Here is a 23,230-nt window from a genome sequence, read left to right as displayed (position 1 = left end):
AGTGTTAAGGGCTTGGCCCTCAATGAGAAATTTATAGCAAGGGCAGATGCACTCAGGGGACATCATTGAAGAGGGGGCAGAAAAGATCTAAGAACCAGAGGATAGGGAGGAGTGTGCCGATGGAGTTCATCTGCAATATATGATGGCCACTGAAGTCACGAATACATAGCCACTATGGTTACTGCAGAAGACTGGCACAAGATCAAGCCAGCCAATATTTTATCATGGATGGGAAAGGGGCTCACAAGGATCGCCACCCCTAGCCAATTGATGGCTGCTGGTGTTGGGGGGGGGTCATTTTTCCTCAGAGATGGAAACACTGGGAAAGTTTTTCTATAGCTACACCACTTTGCTGTAAAGGATGGAAGCTTTCTTTTTTAATTGGAAAATTCAAGCCAAACCTGGCTCAAATCAACAGACAAAATTAGTTGAAGATTGTGTAGTAAAGATCTTAGGTAGCTAAGGCTATTGATGCATGCAGAGAAATTATTTGATTTAATAGACTGTGGAGCAGGTCATTGATATAAAATACCTAGCATTATCTCTTATGAGAGGCTGCAAATATCTGAATTCTATAGCAGCGCCAACAGAAATGAAACGCTAGCGACATAGGGATGTTTAACCATTCTAATAGACATAAACTTTAAAAGGTAAGGCTGAGCTGATAAGGTGACTCAGTGGGTAAGGGTTCTGGCTACAAAGCCTGACCACTGAGTTTGATTCCCAGAACCCAGATGATGGAAAGTGGCAACTAAATGCCACAGCTTCTTCTCTGGCACTCAAGAGCATGTATACACACAAACAAACACACACACACACACACACACACACATGCACTCACACACACACACACAATGTGGCATGTGCATGTGACCCCTTCCCTTCAAATGAATGTGATATATAAATGCAAAGAAACTCCTACAGAATCTTCTTATACTTAAAAAATAAGTAAAAAGTAGAATGCTAGTAAAATTAGTTTTCATAGTATGTTTTACTTAGCATTAACACATCTGATATGTCAGCAAATCAATATTAAAAGTAGCTACCAAGGCATTTCACTTTTTCTTATACTGTCTTCAAAACTTCAATAGATGCTATCCTTTTCTTGGAAATATCTGATCTAATTGTAGATCTTGCAAAATCTATAATTAAAAAACTAGACCAACAAGTCCACGTTCCATCATTTTCTGCTGGTGCTAGGTTAGGGGAGACAGATTCCCATCATGCCAGGCTTTCCAGTTGTCTCTCACTGAGCTGTACATTGCCCAAACCATTGCTCCTAGGTGGAAATGATGATGGGTAAAATTGTCAATGCTAGGAGAGTGGGCTCCCACAAGAAAAGAAAAAAAAATATTCCTAGATTGAATCAATCATATTGGGAAGTTTTTAGTTTTTGTTTTGCTTTTTACTTTGGGACATTCTGTAAAGATGTGTGTTGGTGGGTGAGAGGCGGGCATACTGATACTGCAAGTCACTGAAAACAAACTGTTGGCTAGGCTGTCATGTCCCCTCGAGGTCAAGCGTCTGGGTTTACAAGCTTTCAGGTTTGGGCAAAGAGATTCTGGCTCTGATAGAGAATACTGTAGCAAGACTTTCCAACTGAATGGTTTGCTGTGATTTTCAGTAGAAGCATGGGTAAAGGTGGTTGAGTCAAATCCTGTGAAGACAAGAAAGACTAACAACCCCTCTGGCTTCAGGCTAGGTCCTAGGTCCGCTTGGGTCTGTGTCCTGAGGCACAGCCTTCTCATACCCTCCAAGCCTTGGAATGGCGGAGCCCGAATGAGCCTCGGATTTTCTTGGTCTTTTTATTGGTGTTTCGATCCGGGGCAGGAAGGGACAGCTCTAGCTCCCTTTTCTTGAGGTCCCAATCTGGGTCCCGCTCATCAAGCAGCAGTCCTCTCTGGCGGTGGTCCCGGCATTCCAGTTCTGCCCTGCAAAGAGACCGGCCTGTGAGTGTGGCAGAGGAGCCTGGCCAGCACCGGCACGGACCTTCCTTCCTGGGTGCTACACACAGTGCAGGGCATTCACTGTGTAACTGTGAAGAAAGGAGACTGAGTTCACACACATAGAAGTGAACACTTTAGATTCTAAACTGTGCTTCCAAAGTTCAGGAGGTCTCAGGTCCCAGAGGCACTACCTGAAGATAGAAAAGGCTGGTACAGCCTGGGTGTGGTTAATCTCTGACTCAAAAGATGGCTGGAAGGTAAGGCTATTCACTGTTAAAGTGCTCACATTTCCAGAACAGTCTTCACATTTATTGGGAAGCTCTTCCTTTAAATTCTATTTTCCTGCCTATGAAAGCAACCCATGTTCGTTGTTAAAAAATTTAAAGTATAGCCTGGCACCTGTGCAATTCCAGCAGCCAGGACGATGAATCAGAAGGATTGCTACAGGTTGGAGGTCAGCCTCTGCTGTATAGTGAGCTCCAGGCCAGACAGAGTGAAACCCTGTCCCAGTCAATCAAACAATCAACCAACCAACCAATCAATCGGAAGTGCAAGAAGAAAAGGCTAATTGTGTACGTTGAATGATAGGTAAATTAAATACAAGTAGCCTAGGAGAAATGTGTCAGTACAGAGACAGGGAAGACTTCCAAAAGGTGAATGCAGAAGTGGAGAAGGAGAGCCAGTCCTGTAGATTAACTCCCGGGTAATGTAGGAACCTAGGGGAGAAGAGATGCCGTGGGAGGGGCCTCTAGCTCTGTCCATTTGTTTAATGAGGTCTACTTGACTGTGTTCACAGTCCAAAACGGAGTGGGGATGGGGGATGGGTGAAGAGAAACAACTAACAATACAAGAGACAGTGAAGACTACTCAAAGAAATAACACAGAGGTGGATTTCCTGTGCAAGAGGTGAAGATTCTAGATCAGTGGTTCTCAACCTGTGAGTTGTGACCCCTTTAGCGGTCAAGCAACCCTTTCAAAGGGGTTGTCTAAGACGGTCAGAAAACACAGATATTTACATTTCACTTCATAACAGTAGCAACGTTGCAATGAATTTTTTTTGTTTTTGTTGTCCAAGATGAAATTTCTCTATATAAAAATCCTGGCTATCTTGGAATTCCATCTGTAGACCAGGCTGGCCTCGAACTCATAGAGTTCCCCCTACCTCTGTCCCCCAAGTGCTGGGATTAAAGGTGTGCATCACCACTGCCTGGCATGAAAACAATGTTATGGTTGGGAGATCACAACATGAGGGACCGCATTAAAGGGCTGAAGCACTGGGAAGGTTGACAGCCACCGTTCGAGATGGAGGAACACAATGACACAGGAATGATGGGAAGGCAAGGGTGGACTTATGTCAGGCTTTGAAAGAACTGAAAGTTCAGGAGTGTGTGGGGGGGAGGGTTGAAAAGCCTGCTCCTTCATGACTTCTGGTATAAAGTGTGTCTCATGACTTCTGGTATAAAGTGTGTCCTCTGAGACCCAGTTGAAATGTGGAGGTACTAGGGATTATCAAGGATCAGAAGAGTTAACAAGTAGACATCTCTAGTTCCCTGCCAATGCTCATCTACTTACTTCTGGCCGTTCTGTGGTCTGTCTATCCCAGAAGTAGAGAGTGCAGACATGTCAGGTCCAAAAGGAACAAGGACAAGTGGCTAACTGTGATGCCTATTAGCATACCAAAGTGCATGCTGTCTCAACATTACAAAGTCCATGCTGGCATACTGGAGCATCTTAGCTCTTCTCGGTCCACCTCCTACCCTAAACTCCACTCAGGACATCCTCTTGCCCAGCTTCTCATTCCTGTATAAACCTGCAGTTTCTGCCATGCTATCTCATGGCTCGCTCTTGGTTCTTGGTCCTCTTGTCCCTCTCTCCTTTCCACTCTCTCTTCCTCTCGTGGCTCAGTCCATTTTCCTGGCCATGTTTCTCTACCACTTTTCCTTCTTACACTGCCATACCTCTGGCTGTCATCTCCCTAATATCTATAAAAGCTTTCTCTTCAACCATCCTTTGGAGCAGTCACGTGTCCACTTTATAGCTCTGGTGTCCAAACCGACTTTATACAAGAGATTTATCCACAGCTGGTGATGCTAGGTCATAAGGCACAGATAGCAAAGGGCCTAAAAGTTATGAACAGAGGCAAGGAAGGGGTGGGTTACCATCGTATCCAGGCAGCAGGAAAATGAGTGCGCCCTGCACACAGGTGATAGATTGGGTGTTGTGGAATATTATTTTAAGGTGGGTTATGTTCGTTTATGCGGGGGAATGGTTGTTTTAATGATGCAAAGATGCGTTACATTCTTTTATGTTACATTTGTTTAACTCTGTGAAGCTGTGTTATTTTGCCTGTCTAAAACACCTGATTGATCTAAGCAAGCGCTGAACGGCCAATAGCAAGGCAGGAGAAAGGATGGATAGGGCTGGCAGGCAGAGAGAAGAAATAGAAGGAGAAAAAGAGAGATTTGGGAGGAGCAAGAAAAGAAGGAGAGGAGGACATCAGGGGCCAGCCACCCAGCCACCCAGCCACACAGCCACCCAGCCACCCAGCCACACAGCCACACAGCCACACAGCCACACAGCCACACAGCCACACAGCCACACAGCCACACAGCCACACAGCCAGCCAGAGTAAGAAGTGAAGGAAGATATACAAAATAGCGTAAGATAAAAACCCAGAAGCAAAAGGTAGATGGGATAATTTAAGTTAAGAGAAGCTGGCAAGAAGCAAGCCAAGTTAAGGCTGGGCATTCCTAAGTAAGACTAGGACTCCATGTGTGATTTATTTGGGAGCTGGGTAGCACCCCCCCCCACACACACACAAAAGCCAAAAAAGTTAACAAAGAACCAATAATAGTTGGGGAAGAAAAATGTTGAACGAAAAGTGGTTTCAGATTCAGACACCTGTGTGAGGACCTGGGAAGTTAAGACAAAGGGAGCCGTGGCACACAACAGGCTTTAGGGCTGTAGAAACCCCAGTGGAGAATGCCTGCTGGTGCTCAGGGCCAGGGGACACTGAGGTATGAGTGTGACACCTAGATGGCAGCTAGAACTGGTGAGAAGAGTTTGTGAACAGGACTCCAAGCTTGCCTCTTTCCATCTTCTCATTTGTGATTTGTGATATCTTAAATGTTGACACTGGTTTTAAGGTAGGGTCTCTTGAGGTGCTTCTATGGATTGCCAATCTGATCCCAGGCAACAGTTTTATTAGTTTAACTTTGGGGGGGTGGCAGTGTCCTGGACTGAACCCAGGGCCCCACATGGGCTAAGGGAGCCCTCCACTACTAAGTTACATCCCCCAGATCTTATTTTACTTTTTCTTTTGAGACAGTCTCACTAACTTGCCCAGACTGACCTTGAACTCACTCTGTAGCGCGGGCCTTGCCTTTACAATGTCCTCTGCTTGGCCACTTGAGCAGCTGGTATTGTAGGCCTAAGCCACCGTCCTGCCCTAGTTTAACATTTTGACAATAACTGTATTTGAAGCTCACAGGAGACAGGACTCTGGCACTGTTCTCGCCCATAAATTGGCAATGCGTCTAGGTTTTCTGTCAATCTCATCTTCCTTAACAAGCAGCCACGTTCAGACTAGGCTATCACCTTTTTCTTGTCTGAATCACTTGTTGACCCAAATGACAGATTTCCATTCCTCTCAAGGCAATGACTACAGAGAACAGAATTAGCACTTAGTTACATCCAACTGCTTAACTTGGAAAATAAATGAATGGATGTTTGACAAGTCCTAGGTGGGCTAGGGGAGCCATATGTGAATGTAGACAGGTTTAAAAAAAAAAAAAAAACAGATGGAAGCAGAAGAAGACACTCACAACTAAACACTGAGCCGAGCTCCTGGAATCCAGTTGCAGAGAGGGAGGAGTGATGAGCAAAGGGGTCAAGACCATGCAGGGGACAGTCATAGAAACAGCTGACCTGAGCACGTGGGAGCTCATGGGCCCCAGCCAGACAGCTGAAGAATCAGCATAGGACCAAACCAGGCCCCCCGAATGTGGGTGTCAGTTAGGAGGCCTGGGCAGTCTATGGGGCCTCTGGTAGTGGAACCAGTATTTATCCCTAGTGCATGAATGGGATTTGGGAGCCCATTCCCATGGAGGGATATTCTCTGAGCCTACATACATGAGGGAGGGCGTAGGTCCTGACACAAATGATGTGACAGACTTTGATGACCCCCCCATGGTAGGCCTCACCCTCCCTGAGGATTGAGTGGATAGCGGATGGGATGAGGGGAATGGAAGGATGGGAGAAAGAGGGAGAACTAGGATTGGTATGTAAAATAATACTGCTTTTAATTTAAAATTAATTTTAAAAAGCAGAAGTCTAAGCTGGGCATTGGTGGCACACACCTTTAATCCCAGCACTCGGGAGGCAGAGAGGCAGGTGGATCTCTGTGAGTTCAAGGCCAGCCTGAAGAAACCAAAACCAAACCAAACCAAACCAAACAAACAAGAAACCCAGAAGTCTAATTCAGTTGCCTCATTCTGTGTTGTGGTGTGTGTGTGTGTGTGTGTGTGTGTGTGTGTGTGTGTGTGTGTGTGTTGAATGTTGGTGCTTGTGTGTTTAGAAGTGCATGTACACATGTGTGTGTGTGCATATGGAGACAAGGTAGTGTCACCGTGAGTTTTGAGTTAGCATTTCTCGCTGGACTCACAGCTTCCAGTTCTGCCCACACTGGTTGTCCCTCTGGGATCCTTTGGTCTCTGAACCCTACTGGAGCTACTAATATGGCCACCTTGACTCATTTGACGTGGGTTCTGAGGATCCAAACTCCGGTCCTCTTGTGTGTGTGGCAAGCACCTCACTGAAGGAATCATCTCCGTGGCCCCTGCTGCTCTGTAAGGTATGAGGAAACCGAGGGAGGGGGGGGTGAGGGGCTGGTTTAACTCCTACAGAGTCACACAGCTAGCTCGGGTACCTTTCACAAACATGAGAGTGGGCACAAAGCTTAGGCCATGTCCTGTCTCATCCCCAAACTTAGCGTCCAGCTATTATTAGAGATACTTTTGTAGGATCTAAAGCAAAAGATAAGTGTACTTTTCATCCTCAAGTTGTCATTCTAATAAAAATCTTAAAATGTATTTTCAAACTTATTATAAGGACTAGAAAGATGGTTCTGTTAAGAGCAATAGCCGCCCCCCCTCCCCCCCTCCCCAGAGGACCCAGGTTCTGTTCTTAGCCCACATGGCTGCTTACAGCAGTCAGTAGCTCCAGTTCCAGGGGATCTGGTCCCCTCATACAACACATGTACATACAGGTAAAATACTCATAAGCATAAAATAAAAGTAATCGTATAAAAATTATGATACCAGTTAACTGGTTCAGTGATCATGACTCCTTGGGGATCACATATCAGATATTTACATTGTGATTCATAACAGCAGCAAAAGTATAGTTATGAAGTAGCAATGAAAATAATTTTACGGTTGGGGGTCACCACACACGAGGAACTGCATTAAAGGGTCGAAGCATTAGGAAGGGTGGGAACCACTGGGTTGGATCTCTTCATTTCGTTTTCATTTACCTGAGATCGTGGTCAGCTGACAAAAACTCTGATTACAGGCTTCTTTCTACAGCTGGGAAAGCACAGTACTTACCTCTCCAGGAAGTCCACACAGGCTTTCTGCCCGTAGATCTGTGCAATCCTCTTGGGTGTATCTCCAAAGAAGTCAGCAGCATCAATGGCAGTGTGCAGTGCATGGAGAGTTTTGAGTACATTCAGATGGCCAGACTCAGCAGCAAAGTGAGCTGCGGTCCAGCCCACATCAGTCACCAAGCAGGGTCTGGCTCCATACTGTAACAGGAGGTGTATCACCTCCATTTGCCCTTAGATATACCATGGAGAAAGAATAGGAAGTTAAGATGAAAATGTCTGTTGTAAAATATTACTTTAACTATGTAAAGGTGTGCTGCTTTTGCTTAACTGTGTAAAGGTGTGTTGCTGTTTTACCTTGCCTGCTTAAGGTACCTGACTGGTCTAATAAAAAGATCAATGGCCAATAGGTAGGTCAGGCAGACAGGCATGGACCAGGATACTCAGAAGGAAAGAAAGATAAAAAAAAAAAAAAAAAAAAAAAGCCCTGAGGCATAATGTAGATGAAGAGAAGCAGGTTAAATTAAGTAGGAAGAGCAAGCGGGACAAGCGTAAGGTAAGTCCGAGCATTCGTAACTAATAAGAAGTCTCCATGTTATGATTTAGGAGTTGACTGGTGGCCCAAAAGAAAGCCTTCTACAAATGTCCTCAGTGGCCTAAGGCCAGGGGCAGCCATACATTCAGATGCAGGCAGAGACTGGCCTTTGCGGTACCTCTGTCCTGTTATTGTCATTCTCTCCCTTCTCATTCTCCCTCCTGGCAGGCAGTTCCCTCCCCTCATTCCATGGAGGCCTGAGCCCTCTAAGATCTTCCTGTATCCTTTCTAGAACAGTCCTGTTTTCTGCCCCTTGTCCCAGATCTTACTCGAGTCCTTCCAGTCTACATGCTGGCAGCCTCACCTCACTGCTCCTGTGGCTACGATAGATCCTTGGTTTGTGTTAATTATTTATTTTGTAGCACTTGGGGTTGATGCTAGGTCCCCACATGTCCTCTGCAAGGTCTCTGCCACTAGGTCACAGTCCTTAGACCTCTCCTTACTTTTTTTACTTTGAGAGAGGGTCTAGTTAAGTTGCTAAGGCTAGCCTTGAACTTATTCTGTACTCCAAATAGGTCTTGAATGTTCTGCTCCATTCACAAATAGCCAAAAATTGGGAACAACCTAGATGTCCCTTGGCAGAAGACTGGATAAAGGAAATAGAATATGACTCAGTTGTTTTAAAATAAAAAAAAAAATGGCATCTTGAAACTTTCAGGCAGATAGAACTAGGAAGAAAAAAAAAAAAAAAAACCATCCTGAGTGAGATGTCCCAGACTCACAAAAATGAATATGATTTGTATTCAATTATATGTGGATATCAACTGTGAAGTTAGTGATAACTGAGCTATAACCCATAGAACCACAGAGGTTAGCTATAGAGTCAGGGACCTGAGGGAACAGATATATATCATTAAGAAAGAGAAATAGAATATAGCTATGGTTGGGTATGGGGGACAAGAATGGGGAGAGGGACAGGGGAGAGAGGGTTGTGGGAGGAATACAGGCAGAGACAGATAAAATTAAGAAGAATTTAAGGGGTAGTACGATGTCAGTGTCTTAGTTCGGATTTTGTTGCTGTGAAGGGATGCCATGACCACTGTAACTCTTATCATGGAAAACATGTATTTAGGGGCTGGTTTACAGTTCAGGGGTTCAGTGCATTCTCATCATGGTGGGAAGTGCAGGCAGACATGGAGCTGAGAGCTCTACATTTACACCCACAGCACAGGAAGTGACTGGGCCACTAGGCCTGGCTTGAGGATCTGACACCTCAAAGCCCATACTCAATAGCCTACTTCCCCTATCAAAGCAAAACCTGTCCCAACAAAGTGACAACTTCCCATGAGCCTGTGGGGTCATTTTCATTCAAACTACCATGTATGGAACCTAATACAGTAGAAATGTCCTCAAGTATATCCATCTGTGAAGGTGATCTAAATGACTTTGACAAATAATGGGGGGTGTCAAAGTTTGAACTGGCCATCTCTTGTCACAAAAAGAAAGGCTTCCAGTATTAGGTTAACCTAATCATTACCCAAAAGGGCCTCACAAGGAATCCCCAAACAATCCAGGTGCCCCAAAAGCTGCCACCAAGGCCCCATTGCCGAAGACAACACTATAGAACTCATCGAAGATGGAATTGCTGAACCAGTGCCTACACAGAGCTTTCGTCCCTATGTTCCAGTATCTTTGGTATAGGAAGGTACACGAACACCAAGCCAGCCACAAACCCTTTATCTGCCATGGTGTCCTGTCTGAAAGATTTGCTAAGACAACCATGGTACAAGCTTATGGGAGTAAGTAAACAATATCTGATTTGACTTTGAGCCCACTCCATGAGATGGAACCCTTACTAGACACTGCTTGGGTGATCCAGAATCTGAGACTTATGGTAAAAGTTAACAACTGTCTCTTATACCTTCTGGGAGAAACTCTGTTTCCTTCAATGAGTGGCACTAGGTGTATCAACCACTCTAGGACAGGCCTGGTGTTCAGGAGAAGTTGGCCAACATATAAGGGACTCCACGGTTTTGTTTTGGTTTTTTGTTTGTGGTTTTATTTGCCTACAGTTTGGTGGTTTGTTTTTTTTTTTTTTTTTTTTCTTTCTGGGTGTGGTTTTATTTGTTTTCTTAGTTTTGGGGGTTTTTGGTGTTATATTGATTTTATTTGTTTCTTTGAAATAGGGTTTCTCTGTGTAGTCCTGGCTGTCCTGGAACTCGCTCTATAGATCAGGCTGGCCTGGAACCCAGAGATCCCTTTGCCTCTGTAGCACACCCCCCCCCCAATTATATGGAAGAATGAGTCTCCAAAACATTAAATAACATGGTCCAGGTGCCATTGCTAGTAAAGGTTATTGCTGGGGCTTAAATGTGCCCTCTAGAACTAAATGTCCCTTCCACTGTGACACAGACTGATGGCCTCATGAATGTAGATGAGGAGGGATGGGTCTGCAGGAACTTTGAATACTCACCCCTGATTGCTGCCCAGTGAAGTGGTGTCCTGTCATTCCAGTCCACGTCCTTGTAGTTTGGGTCACAGAGACCTTTCTTCAAAATCTTCTTCACTGAATTACAGTCCCCCACCGCTACAGCCTGGTGGAGCTTTGTCATGTCTGACAGTTTTGACAATTCCATAACAGAATCTGCCTGAGATACAGAGAATCTCCATTTAGGAGATTCCATGCAACCCTTCTCCCCCGGCAAGGGCTCCCTCAGTTTCTGCATCAGTGACTTGCTTTCCTGTCTTTCAGATTTATGTGTGTGTCTCCCCTCTCTCTCCCTCTCTCTTCCCCCCTCCCCCCCATGTTCTGCTGTTCTGGTGACTAACTCTCAGCAATTGTGGATAGCACCCACCATTCTGAAAACCCAAAACAACTGATGGCCCCTATTGTCCCCAGAATTATCTCTGAAGTAACAGCCTGGCACTTTGCAGTGTGTCCTCCACCTCCTATGAGTAGGAGAGCCTGGCTACTGATTTGTGCTGTGAAACTTTCTCCGTCCTAAGATCGGTAATAAGAAAAGGTCCTACTTCTGCCACATGGGCTCTGATTCTTCTCCAGAGACCCCCACCATGCTGTCTGTCACATGTTGGGGCCCAATCTCAGATCCCTGGGCATTTACTACCTGTCTATCATTCATGACAATAATAGTCCTCTTCTAGTAAAATCATGCATCGTCATTCTGACTTGGTGTCCCTCTTAAACCCAATCCAAGACTTTTAAGACTGTGCCAGAGTTTAGTGTCAGATCCAAAGGGTAACCCATTTCCCCCAAAAAAGAGCCAGTCCCCTGGATTGATCCAAAATTGAGTCTAAACTCAGCTCACCCTGGGCTATAGAAGAATTTCTGGTGGTTAGATAAAAGCCAGTGTTCCTCAGGAACTTGTGAAATGTGTTCCGATCTGCCAGGAGTCTTTCCCTTGCCTCTGGCATGTGGTTGCTCATAATGTCCCTTGGTGGCCTTCAGGTTCCTTCAGCCCCTACTCACATGGACTTGTCACATATCTCATGGCCCAGCTAGACTCCTTGACTTCCTCAACTCTGTCCCAAGACCATTCCAGACACAGAGAGGCATGCATGCACACACGTATGCACAAACACACGCACCGTGCTCTCTTTGTAGCCCAGGATTTTTCACCATGTTCTTGCTATTCTCTGCTGTTCCTGCTTCCCAAATCCTGGCCATGCGCAGTCTGCTTCTTGTTCTCTCAGATCTGGACTCTATCTCCCAGATGCTTCCAACCGGTTTCTCTCTCTTATCCCCCAACAAAAACCTTCTCCCTAATCACGGAGTGGTCAATCATTAGTTTCTTTACTGTGTCCCCTGCAAACCACTGTGATTAGCAGGACCTGAAGAGAGGACCAAGCTTAGTGAGGGCTGGGCAAGCAGGTGATTGGGTTGAAAAAGTTAACTAGGGTCAAGATGGGAAGGCTCGCCCTCAGAGTCTCTATCAAAAAGAAAGAAAAACCTATCTGTAAAAATTTGGACATGAATGTTCATGGAGAGTCATAATGGGCAAAAAGTGGGACTATCCTAGATATTAGCCAACAGATAACAAAATAAAAATATCAAGTAGTGGAATATTCTTTGACAATAGAAATGAATGAAGTAGTATGGAAAGATATCTCAGTTGGTAAAGAATGTGCCATGTAAGTGTGAAAATCCCAGGTCAATCTCCAGGACACATGGCAGAGAAACACACTTCTATTCCTTTTTAGAATTGATGCTTTGGGGATTTCACACCATACATCCCAATCCCACTCAGTTCCCATTCCTTCCATATCCACCCTCCATCCCTGTGCCAGCACACATCTAATTCTACCCGGGGAGGGGGAGACAGTTAGATCTCTGTGGCTCACTAGCCAACCAGGGTAACCTATTTGGTGAGCTACAGGCCAATGGAACCCAGTCAAAAAGCAAGGTGCACAGTTCCTGAGAAACAAAACACATGGTTGACCTCTGTCTGCCACACACATATTCACACATACACAAAACGAATGGAGACTGATAGATGTTTTATGGATGAACCATAACACATGCTACATGAAAGAAGTCAAGCAGAGAAGGCCACCACATAGTACATGCTTTCACATGTGTGACACCCACAGTGCAGGCAAAACAATGGAGTCAAATGTAGACCACTAATTGCCTAGGACCAGTTGGGGGTAGGTGTGAGCAATGAGTGCTGGAAGAGTACAGGACTTCATCTGGGGGCGGTGGACTCCTTAGAAATCAGACTGGTGGCAATGGTTTCTTAACTCTCAAATTCTAAAACCCACTGAATTGGAGGTTTGAAACATTACCTAGTTTTGTTGGGATGTGAATTGATCTGAGTTCTCTATAACTGTTGAAATTTAGCAAACTTCCTTTGCATGAATCTATGAATTTGATCAAATATATCTGAACTGCAATCCTTCATGTAGATGTGCCTTGGCTAAAAGAGTAGTCAGTAGTATTTGCCTTAGTTAAGTATCTAATTAAAAAAAAAAAGAACTAAGATGAAAATACTTACTCTCTTTCTTAGGAGTTCTGTGCTGCAGGCTACCTTAGGCTGGCTGGAGTGTTAGTTTGTTTGCGCCATGGAAACTGACACCTCCTCCCTCTCAGGAAAGCCAACAGTGAAACTCAGCTTCCTGGTCCTTGGAGTCTGGTGGTGTAGGCTTGCCTCCAGGCTTTCCATGCAAACTGTTCAGGAATTCTATCTTCTACTTCAGTGTAACTGGGATGGCCCTCAACAGGCTCTTAAGAGCATTTGATAATCAAATTGAAATTGAATAGCAGCAGACAGAGTGGGTGAAGCAAGGGGGTGCGGGGACGGGACAGGGGCATCAGTGGGGCAGGGAATATATTGGGGTAGAGCAAGGGGAGTGTCTGGGGGTTCTCTAGCTGCATAGCAATAGTCTCAGGATTAGTGCACCCCCAGAGTTGGGAAACCTGTCCTGAGCTGATTGGTGAACTACTGCTGCAGGAAGGTTGTTGTGCCTAGAGACCCTCCCAGGGTGGTTGCTACACTCTGCATTCCATTATTATCTGTAAAGCACCTCCGAGCCTAAGGCTAACTTCTGATTGGTCCCTCACCAATCAGAAGGCAAGTCAGGCAAGGCTGTAGGCTTAGCACATGTTGCTGAGTTAGAGGCCTATGTCCTGCTGTGTCTTTTCTGCAGCCTGTCATGGCTGCCAAAGCAGGCGGCTGGGTGAGGGTGTGGGCCCTAAACCCACAATATACTGTAAAGCAGACTACCTGCTTAGTAGCTGCTTGGAACTTGAGGAATGTCTGTCTATTTTGGAGTACTGGGGATGTCTAGGATGTTGTGCTGTGAATGTGGGTTCATGAGGATCCAGGGAAGGGAGGCTCAGAGACACTTTAAGAATGAACTCAGCTTTTCTCTGCTGTAGGGGGATACAGCCTCGATGGACTGAAGTGCTCTCCTCTCGCCCAGGGTATTTTTATTTTTCACAATATTTATGCTTTAGTCAGTTGATAACCAAACATATGCTCAGAACAACTTGAATGAGGCTTCCAAAAATACAATGAATGAATGCTAAGCGCAAATTCTCAATTTTTAGGATACCAGTTTTCCAGGTTTCCCAAACCAAGTTTTATATCAGCTTTGTATCCTTGAGAAACTCTCAGGCAATATTCTCAGAGGGAGACCAGAGAAACAAAGGGTATCTGCTAAAGGATGAAGTAAATCTAGGAGCTAGGCCAGGTGTTGCCCATCGAGGATTAGGGCTAGTGGCTAAGCCTGGCTCCAGGTCATCGAGAATTCTGTCACAGGGGATAGCCTTGGCCTAAGATCCTGAGCAAATCGTCTAATGCTGAAATTGTTTTTGTTTTTTGCTCCTCACTCAAAGGATACGTTTGTTTATTTGTTTGGTTTTGGAGACAGGGTTTCTCTGTGTATTCATGGCTGTGCCAGAACTCATTCTGTAGACCAGGCTGGCCCTAAACTCACAGAGATCCACATGCTTCTGTCTCCTCAGTGCTGGGATTAAAGGCATTTAGGACTGAAGGCCTGCACCACCACTGGGGGAAGTTCATGGATGTCATGCATATGTCAAGTTCATGCATTTGTCAGCCCTTTTGTGTACACGGGCATTGTTTTGTTACATCCATAACTCAAGGACATCTGTCTCCAGACCCATCAGCATTTGAATGGAGATTCCACTGATGACTCTCCCAGGGATTTGCAAGCCTTTACCCTCCAATCAGGACTGCATCATTTTTCCTCTTGGGTTGAGGCTTTCCCAAATCTTGGACTGAACATCTACTGATTTCCCCAACTCTCCAGCTCCCTAACTCCAGAAGCCAACTGATAAACCCTTCCTATGCATTAGATTGATTGTGACCCTCTGAAGAACCTTGATAAATAGCAGAGATGAACTTGGCAAATCTGGAGGGCTCATAGGTCTGAGGAGCTGGAGAGGGTGGTCCAGAGCTTGGCTTGTATGAGAAATAAAGAAAGGGGTGATGCTAGTTCTGGAGTGTAGAGTGAGGAGGTGTAGAGGTTATGTTTAGTGCGGGTAAGTGGGAGGCTGTTCAATATGTCTGGGATCTAGTCAAGAATTTGGATTTCTCCCCAATTAAAAAGAACAGCCACTGAATTTCTTCTTCTTTTTCTTCTTCTTCTTCATCATCTTCTTCTTTGTTTTCTTTCTCTCTCTTTTTTGTTGTTTTGTTTTGTTTGTTTGTTTGTTTGTTTGTTTGAGACAAGGTCTCTCTGTGTAGTTCTGGCCATCCTGGAACTTGATTTGTAGACCAGCCTGGCCTCAGAACTCACAGAGATCGGCCTGCCTCTCCCTCCCAAGTGCTGGGATTAAATGTATGTGCCACCACCGCCTAGCAGCTGAAAGGTTTTAAGCAATGGGTGAAATGAGATGAAACATCTTGTATGTCCTTCAAAAGTTACATTGGCTTCCTTTAGAGAACAGATGGAGGAGAGGTAAGACCTCAAGTATGAACACTGAAGAAATCCATTGCTGATGTCTAGACCAGAAAGGATGGTGGGTTAGTGAATGATGGTTGTGGGGGTCATGGAGAGAAGTGCAGAAGCTAGAGTTATTTAGGAGGGAATACTGGCATAATGACATCAGTTATCAATGGCTTAGACATGAGTAGCAAGGGGAAGAGAGATTCAAGGCAGGTGGAATGGGAATGGATACAGTGGGGGTGGCTTTAGATGATGGGAGCACATAGATTAAGAGTTAGGTGTTGATATCAGTTTGAGAAATCTGTACAGTGTGAAATATCAAAGAGCAGTTCAAAGTCCTGTGACTCTGGGTTCAAGTTATGTATTCAAAAATCACAAGCATGTGGTCATTAAAAGACATACAGAATATATAAGATAAACTAAGCCTGGCCATTGTATAGGGCAGGCTCCAGCCCAAGCCTGAGGCCCTCACTTCTTTGGGGTCTGGTAAAATAGAGAATTAGTAACATAGGTCACTGTTAAGGAGGATATAATTTCACAAAGTCCAAGGGAGAAGAACATGGTTGGAGGGAACAGGATGAGCTATATGAAAGTGTTTAATGGGTGTCTATTACCAGATAGAAACAATGTGTTACCAGATAGAAACAATGTGTTACAAGATAGAAACAATGTGTACCAGATAGAAACAATGTGTTACAAGATAGAAACAATGTGTATGAGAGGCCATCTCCACGCTCCAATGCTCACACTCCACAGCTCTTCCCAAGCTTCATATGACTTCAGTTCACAGAGATCTGCCTGCCTTTCTCTGAAGAAATCCTTCCTGAGACCCATTCTGCACTGGCGACACAAGGGTTCAAGGACAGAGATCCTCCTGATAAGAGGGAACATGATAGGAGTGTCCCCCAGCAAACTGCAGACTTCTGGGGACCTGTTACCTCCTCCTCCACTGTCCTTTAATTAAAAAACACATTTTTTTTTTTCCGAGACAGTTTCTCTGTATTGCTTTGGAGCCTGTCCTGGAACTAGGCTTTGATTCCATAGGGGGGAAATTTCAGCCAGAAATGCTTGAGGCAGAGTGACCACTGATCAATGATTGTCCCACAGAGATGACCCTAGTGGGCTATCATAGAATAAGCAAGAGACAGGCTATAGATTTATTCCTCCCTCCATCCCTCCCTCCCACCCTTCCTTCCTTTTTTCTTTCTTTTTCTGGCAAGGTTTCATGTATCCCTGGATGACCTCGAACTGACAAGTAGCCAAGGATGATCCTAAACTATCGTGGAATAATAAGGATCTGGAAAAACAGACAGGTTAAATAGATGTTTATTTAGGAAGAAATGACTTAAAACAGAGACAGATGAACGCCAGCAGGTTCCCGTCCCGATGATGCCTCTGGATGCTCTCTATCTCCGTCCAGTCTCAGACCTAGTTCTCCCAAGTCATGGCCACACCTGCCCCTACCCCAATGGGTGTGGTCAGCGCAACAGGTGCCCCAGTGTACAAAAAGACTTTGGGAGCACATTCCCCATGGAGGGATCCTCCCTTAACCTAGAGGCAGGAGGGAGGACCTAGTCCCTATTCCAAATGACTTGGCAGATTTTGGTGATCCCTCCTGAAAGGAATGACCCTCCCTGTGGAGTGTGTGTGTGTGGGGGGGAATGGGATGGGAGGGGGATCAGGGGCATGGGAGGGATGTAGGGAGAGGGAACTGAGATTGATATGTAACATAAGAAAAAATAATAAATATATATTTAAAAAAAAAAAACAGACTGTGTTCTGATACATTACAACCTCTCCCACCCCAGTGAAGCCTCTGTAGACTGACAGATACCAGCAAGGGAAGTTCAAGATATGAGTTCTAGCCAGCTATGCCATCCGTTGTATATTTGTTGTCTTCCCTTGGCCCACGCTTGGAACGGTATGATCTGATTCCCTTGTATCTCACTCCAGTTCCCAAGAAAATGGTCATAATTGCAAGGTACCCAGGCTTTGTTCTCATTGCATCATCACACATCAACAAGTCTGCTTGAACACACATGGAAAGCTGAATTGTATTGGGCAGGCACCATGGGTAAGCATCCCCACTTTACAGCCAAGAACACTGACTGAGTCACAGCAAAATAAGAAGTCACTTGCTGGCACTCGATTATGGTGTCCTTCACAATCTTACATTGCCTCCCAATGGGCTAAGTCAAAGTCGCCTGGAAAGGTCACTGAACTTGAGACTTTCTCCCTAGGAAATAATGGAGTTCTGACTTCAAACCAATTTGCTTCTTTTAAAAGAGATTTGCGTAGTGGGATATACAAATCAGCGAGATAGGTTGCCCTGAGAACTGTGTACATGGGGATTCCAATATTCAATAAAAGCCTTTATGTATTAGACATGTTTTCCCCCCTAATTTTCTAGGCTTTATTTCATTACCCTTGATCCAAAACATGGTATATAGGGAGTTTGCAAACAAGAAACTGAGGCCCAAAAGGCTTAGGTGACACTTGCTATGTCCTCTTTCAGAGCAGTGAGACAGTTGATCATACTCAGAGCTCGACAGCGTCATTATCATGGCCCTGATATCAGGGAGCCTCCAGGGTTACCCACACCTTGAACTAGCAAACTGAGACTCAGATTCCCTTTGCAGACCTAGAGTTTTTGTTCCAGTCTGTCTGCCCTCCAGAAACCTTATCAATGTCATCTGGTAAGATAGCACGACCCTGGTTCACTTAGACTTGAGAAGGGGATCTGCTGAAGCAGACCTGTGCCAGTCAGCTCAAGGTGGTTCTGCATGCTCATCTATCCAAAGGCTCATGGCATCTTGTTCATGCAAATGAGGAGACCCATAGGGTCACATATTTTAAACTAAAAGGGCACTTTCTAATAGTGTCTGGAGAGACACTGCCATGATTATCCCTTGACCCAAAGTAGATGCTGTATAACCTGAATGATATGCACAGCCTGCTTTACAAAGGGTTGGGGGTGACTGTCTTGGGTTGTAAGACCGTCAGAATGAGGAGTCTTCCAGGTTCGGTCGATACCCCAAGAACTTAATGTCCAGTCCAGTTGCTGCAACATGCAAGAGGCTTTAATGAACAGGAAACATTTGCACAAATGGGCTCCTCCAGCATGCAGGCTAGAGAGAAGCCCCCTCCCCTGGGCCCAGGTGTTTTTAAAGGCAAACCCACAAGCTTAGGGAGGGGGTGGGACCCTCTGTCCTTTGAGTATGTACCCTTGGAGGCAGGATGGTCTGCTATTAGGGTCAGCAGACCTTAGGGCCTCAGGGTGTGCTAATTAATCTTGTCTGGGCCAACCAGAGTTGTAGCTATCTCTTTGTTTCCTAAGGACCCTATTTACCACCTGTTGACTCACAGGAAAGGAGGGGCAGAAAGGAGGGGCAGTGTGAATTCTTCTTATCTCAGGGCCTTGTGAGAGGAAGCTAGCAAATTCCAAGGAACAGATATCGGTTAGCTTTCCAGGTCAGACCGTCCTTCATTTTCTTTATTTTCTGGTCTTTCAGGGTATCTCCTACTCCTTCTGTTACACTTGATATAACATTGGAAAGCCTTAGTTCAACTGCCTTCAGAGAGTCTCCCTCTCTGTGTGTGTGTGTCTCTCTGTCTCTGTCACGAGCTCTTCCCTGGGAGAAATGATGACAGACTCCGCAAGTTGGTTTTGAGTATATATTTTACTTCACACTTATATCAGAGCAATACACAGGAGTATTAGCAAGGTCCTAGGGACCATAGCCACTAGGTTCACAACTGGGGTTCCTGTCCTTTGCAGGGCCATGACTCAAGACAGCTCAGGATTCCTCTGGATTCAAGTCACGAGTGCACCGAGGTCTCTGGTCTTAATGTCTGGGTCGGGAGGCTCTTGGCTTAGTGGACTGGCTCCTCAGATGGAGGAGATTTCCATCCAGGGCATATCCTTCAGACAGTCATGGTGGGCTCTGCTTCTCAGGCCTGAACCGGTCCCTAAATAGCTTGCTTATCATACCCTCACACATGCACACTCTCTTTCATTCGTATCTTTAGTAGTTGGGTAACAGCCTTATGCTCACTTTCCTGATCTCCTTCCAGCCAGGCTCTGCCTGTCTGCTCTCTCTCTCTCTCTCTCTCTCTGTGTGTGTGTGTGTGTGTGTGTGTGTGTGTGTGTGTGTGTGTGTGTGTGAAGTTTCACATGGTACACGACACCGTCTGAAGGGACACTTGCTCACTCCGGCATGTGGCTCTGGCAGACCCTGCCCTTCTTCCCTCTGCCTTGCTGAAAACCACTGGATTGCATTCCTAAAGCTAGCCACCAAGGCCTATTCCCCTATTTGGCCATTTGCTCCTCCTGAGGCTGACTACCAAAGTCCAGCAATCAGCAACTCCCTTTGATTCAACTAATTAACATGACCAATTAAAATTAAACACCTCATGCTAACACGGAGTCTCCCCTTTTACCTTTATAAACCACCATGTGCCTATGGGCTACACCCATTTCCTCTCTATCCAGAGGCAGTCCTTTGTCCCTCTGGGACAAACATCCCTTTCCCTTTTCCCTTTTCCCTTGCCCCTCCCCCTCCCCATCCTCTGTCTCCTTTATCACCACACCCTAGCCTACTCTAACACAAGCTTCCCTCTTCCTCTCTTATAATTTACACCTGCAAGGTCATTTGCTTCCGTTTTTTTTCTGCCTGAGTCAGAAAGCAGCCACTTTTTTTTCTTCTCCTCTTACTAAATGCTCTCTCTATGAGAACAGGTGTTTGGGTGTGTGTAACATGAATAATAAAAACTCAGAGACAGATATTGGGGTTCAAGCTGAAGATCAGAAGCAAAGCAGCCAGCCACTAGCTCTTATGGCCACCTCAGACCAAAAGGGAGAGCCTGTCTCCATGAATACTCAAGAGAGCATCTCCAGACTGCACTGCTCTTCACCAGACTGTTCCTGGGGCTGCAACAAGCTCCATGTATTCATTCTCTCCATTGCTGGGATTAAAGGCTCAAGTTCAGCTTCTCTTTTAGACTGAATTACTCTCATATAGCCCTGGGTGCCCTTGAATTCACAGAAATCCATTTGCCTCTGTGCCCCGAGTCCTGAAATTAAAGGTGTGCACCACCACTGCCCAGCTTCTATGACTAACTAGTGTGGCTGGCTTTGCACTCTGATCCTCAGGCAAGCTTTATTAAATCATAAACATCACAGGTGTTGCTTGTGCCTAATTCTGGGTCCAGGAGAAACCCTGTGCTGTTTGGGCGTCCCCTTCAGCTTGTGTTTTTAGGCAGGGTCTCTCATTGGCCCACAGCTGCTGCTGAGCAGACTATGCTGACTCAGCAGCAAGCCCTAGGGATCCACCTGTCTCTGCCTCCCCAGAGCAGGAATCAATTCCCATCACTGTTCTCTATTTGTTTATTTTGTTGACTTGTTTGTTACTATGTGAGTCCCCGGGGCATCCTATGCTTGTTGAACAAGCACTTTACCAACTGAGCTGTCACCCTAGCCCTAGGAAGTCCCTTTGAGAGAAATTCATAACCAGTATTTTTGAGCCTGACATAATGCATGTGAAAAATGTCAGATCTCTCTTTATGGGGTGTTAGTATATTTGAGGAAGTGAAATATTGCACAAGTCAAGTGTGCAATATTCTGACCCCATTAAATGACCTAAAAATAGCACAAAGTGCTTTGAGACCCAGCATTGCGGTGTAAGTTGGAAATCTTCCATTTGTCTCTTTAGATACACTGAGCATCATTCTGCCCCACGGAGGCTGACCTGTTTGGATACCATTCATGGGCTCTCGTGCCAACTTCTGTCTGTGTTGGGAGGGGATATGAAGAATAGGGTTAGGAATCTGAATCTGACCTGCAAGCCGTTCTGTGAAGGCCACAGCCCTGTGGGGTAGCTTTCTCCATAGAGCAGCCCTGGGAAAGCTCCAGCCATGGCTTTCTGTACTTGCTTCTTCTGGCTGGTCAGGGCTCTCAGTGCTGATTGGTCAAAAGCAATGTTGCTTGTGTTCACTGAATTCTGTTTCTACTTCTATTAACAGTCCCTTTACTAAGTACTCATCAATCAATCCCCTTGGCTGCCCACCAGGACCTGAACAACAACAAGAAAGATACATCCTACCAACGAAGGAGATGCTACGGCACCAAATCCAGAGTGACTGAATATGGAAGACGTCCAGGAGGTGAGGGAGGCCAGATGCTGCCAAGGACATGGATGCCGCATCAGCGTGACTCGACTGTATTTCTCACAGAGTAATGGGAAACACTGACAGTTTCAGAAGGAGGAAGTCGAATCAGTACAGATCTCTCATTTTTGGAGAAGTAACTTTTCCACAGTAATGCACAATCTATTCTGGCCTGAATCGTGATACCCATGGATGAGGGAGAAACAGAAGAAAATAATGCACACATTCTGCCTCATAAAATCCATTCCTAGGTATTCACAGTGAAGAAAGAATTGTAAACATGCACAAAGATTTATCTGCAAGGATGTTCACTGAAGTACTGTTAGGAGCAGGTTTTTCCTGTCGGTTTGGTCCCTCAGCTCCACCAGCCTCAAACAACACACTGAGACATTGTATTTGATATAATGCTGTTAGCCTGTTACTATCATTTCTTATTAGCTAGCATTCTCTTAATTATTAACCCATTAACCCATATCTATTAATCTAAGTTCTTCCACGTGGTCTTATCTTAATGGAGAGATGGGCTGGCATTCTTTCTCCATCCTCCATCTTAACTCTCTCCCTACCCTTTCTCTCTCCTCCCACTTATCTTGCTTTCCTATTAGCCAACAGCTTTCTTCATTAACCAATAAGAGAAACATATTTACCGAATGGCATCTCCCATCAAAGTACCATTTTGAAACTTAAACAAGCCAAGTTTTCACTAACAAGGAAAAATCTGTAACCTTTAAAACTGATACTGTAGCTGTGCTTACATTGGGTTGGAAGGACATTAGTGTTGTATTGCTAAATGAAAACAGTACATTATAAACACTATAAACAACTTCAACGCTTATACTATTCATTTACAACTGTAAGGAGGAAAACTTACTGTACATTGAATTAGTAATAAATACTATTTTCCCATAAGCATGCATAATGCATACCAACAAGCATTTTGTGAGTATCAAGGTGTAGTTCTTGAGCTCTTAATAAGCATGATGGAGTAAATGAATGATATTCTGCATGTAGAATGAAATAACTCACAACTAGACAATCAAATGCCTCAAGTAGATAATCAAGTAACTCACAACTAGGTGGGAGAGCTAGGTGCCTCAGTCACAATGACAATGCCTTGAACTTGACAAGCTGCTTCTATGTTTTGAATTGGCAGGGGTGTTCTCAAGGGTATACTCAAGGGGATTCTCAACAGTTAGGTGGTCTATGTATCCCTGCATCCCCACTGAAATCATAAAATTGTTTTGACATCCTCAGTCCTGGAGCTCCTAAATGAATGGAGAAAATGAAATCCACAAAACTTGCTATACTATTGCCAGTAAAATACAAATGTCAAGCCTGGTGTTGGATAACTAACCTTAGACCTGGCTGAAATTTTGAATAGGAGATTCTATTTTAGAAACTCAGAAGAATTACTGTTCTAGACTTCTTGTCCTCTGACATTGCTTCACCTTTGAATCATGGCACTCAGGCTCCATTCTCTGACTTGACATTCTATTTAGCTACTCCTATCGCACTGCCTCTGTGAATAGTCTCCTTGCCCACGGACAACAT

At 45.0% G+C, this 23,230-nt stretch overlaps 1 protein-coding gene across 1 annotated transcript; it reads right to left on the bottom strand.

Moving 5' to 3' along the window:
- Positions 1-972: 972 nt before the first annotated feature.
- On the bottom strand, positions 973-10,775 carry Ankrd66 (ankyrin repeat domain 66). Its single transcript, XM_051204350.1, has 3 exons — positions 10,557-10,775; positions 7,553-7,781; positions 973-1,931 (listed from the first exon to the last, which is right to left on the bottom strand). Exons 1-3 carry the CDS (start codon positions 10,765-10,767, stop codon positions 1,745-1,747), a joined length of 627 nt encoding a protein of 208 aa, XP_051060307.1. The 5' UTR covers positions 10,768-10,775; the 3' UTR covers positions 973-1,744.
- Between the last annotated feature and the right edge of the window lie 12,455 nt (positions 10,776-23,230).

Source organism: Phodopus roborovskii, unplaced genomic scaffold (assembly GCF_943737965.1).
Source record: "Phodopus roborovskii unplaced genomic scaffold, PHOROB, whole genome shotgun sequence".
Taxonomy (NCBI): domain Eukaryota; kingdom Metazoa; phylum Chordata; class Mammalia; order Rodentia; family Cricetidae; genus Phodopus; species Phodopus roborovskii.
The sequence above is the reverse complement of the archived record's forward strand: the minus strand, read 5'-3'. Positions and strand labels throughout refer to the sequence as shown.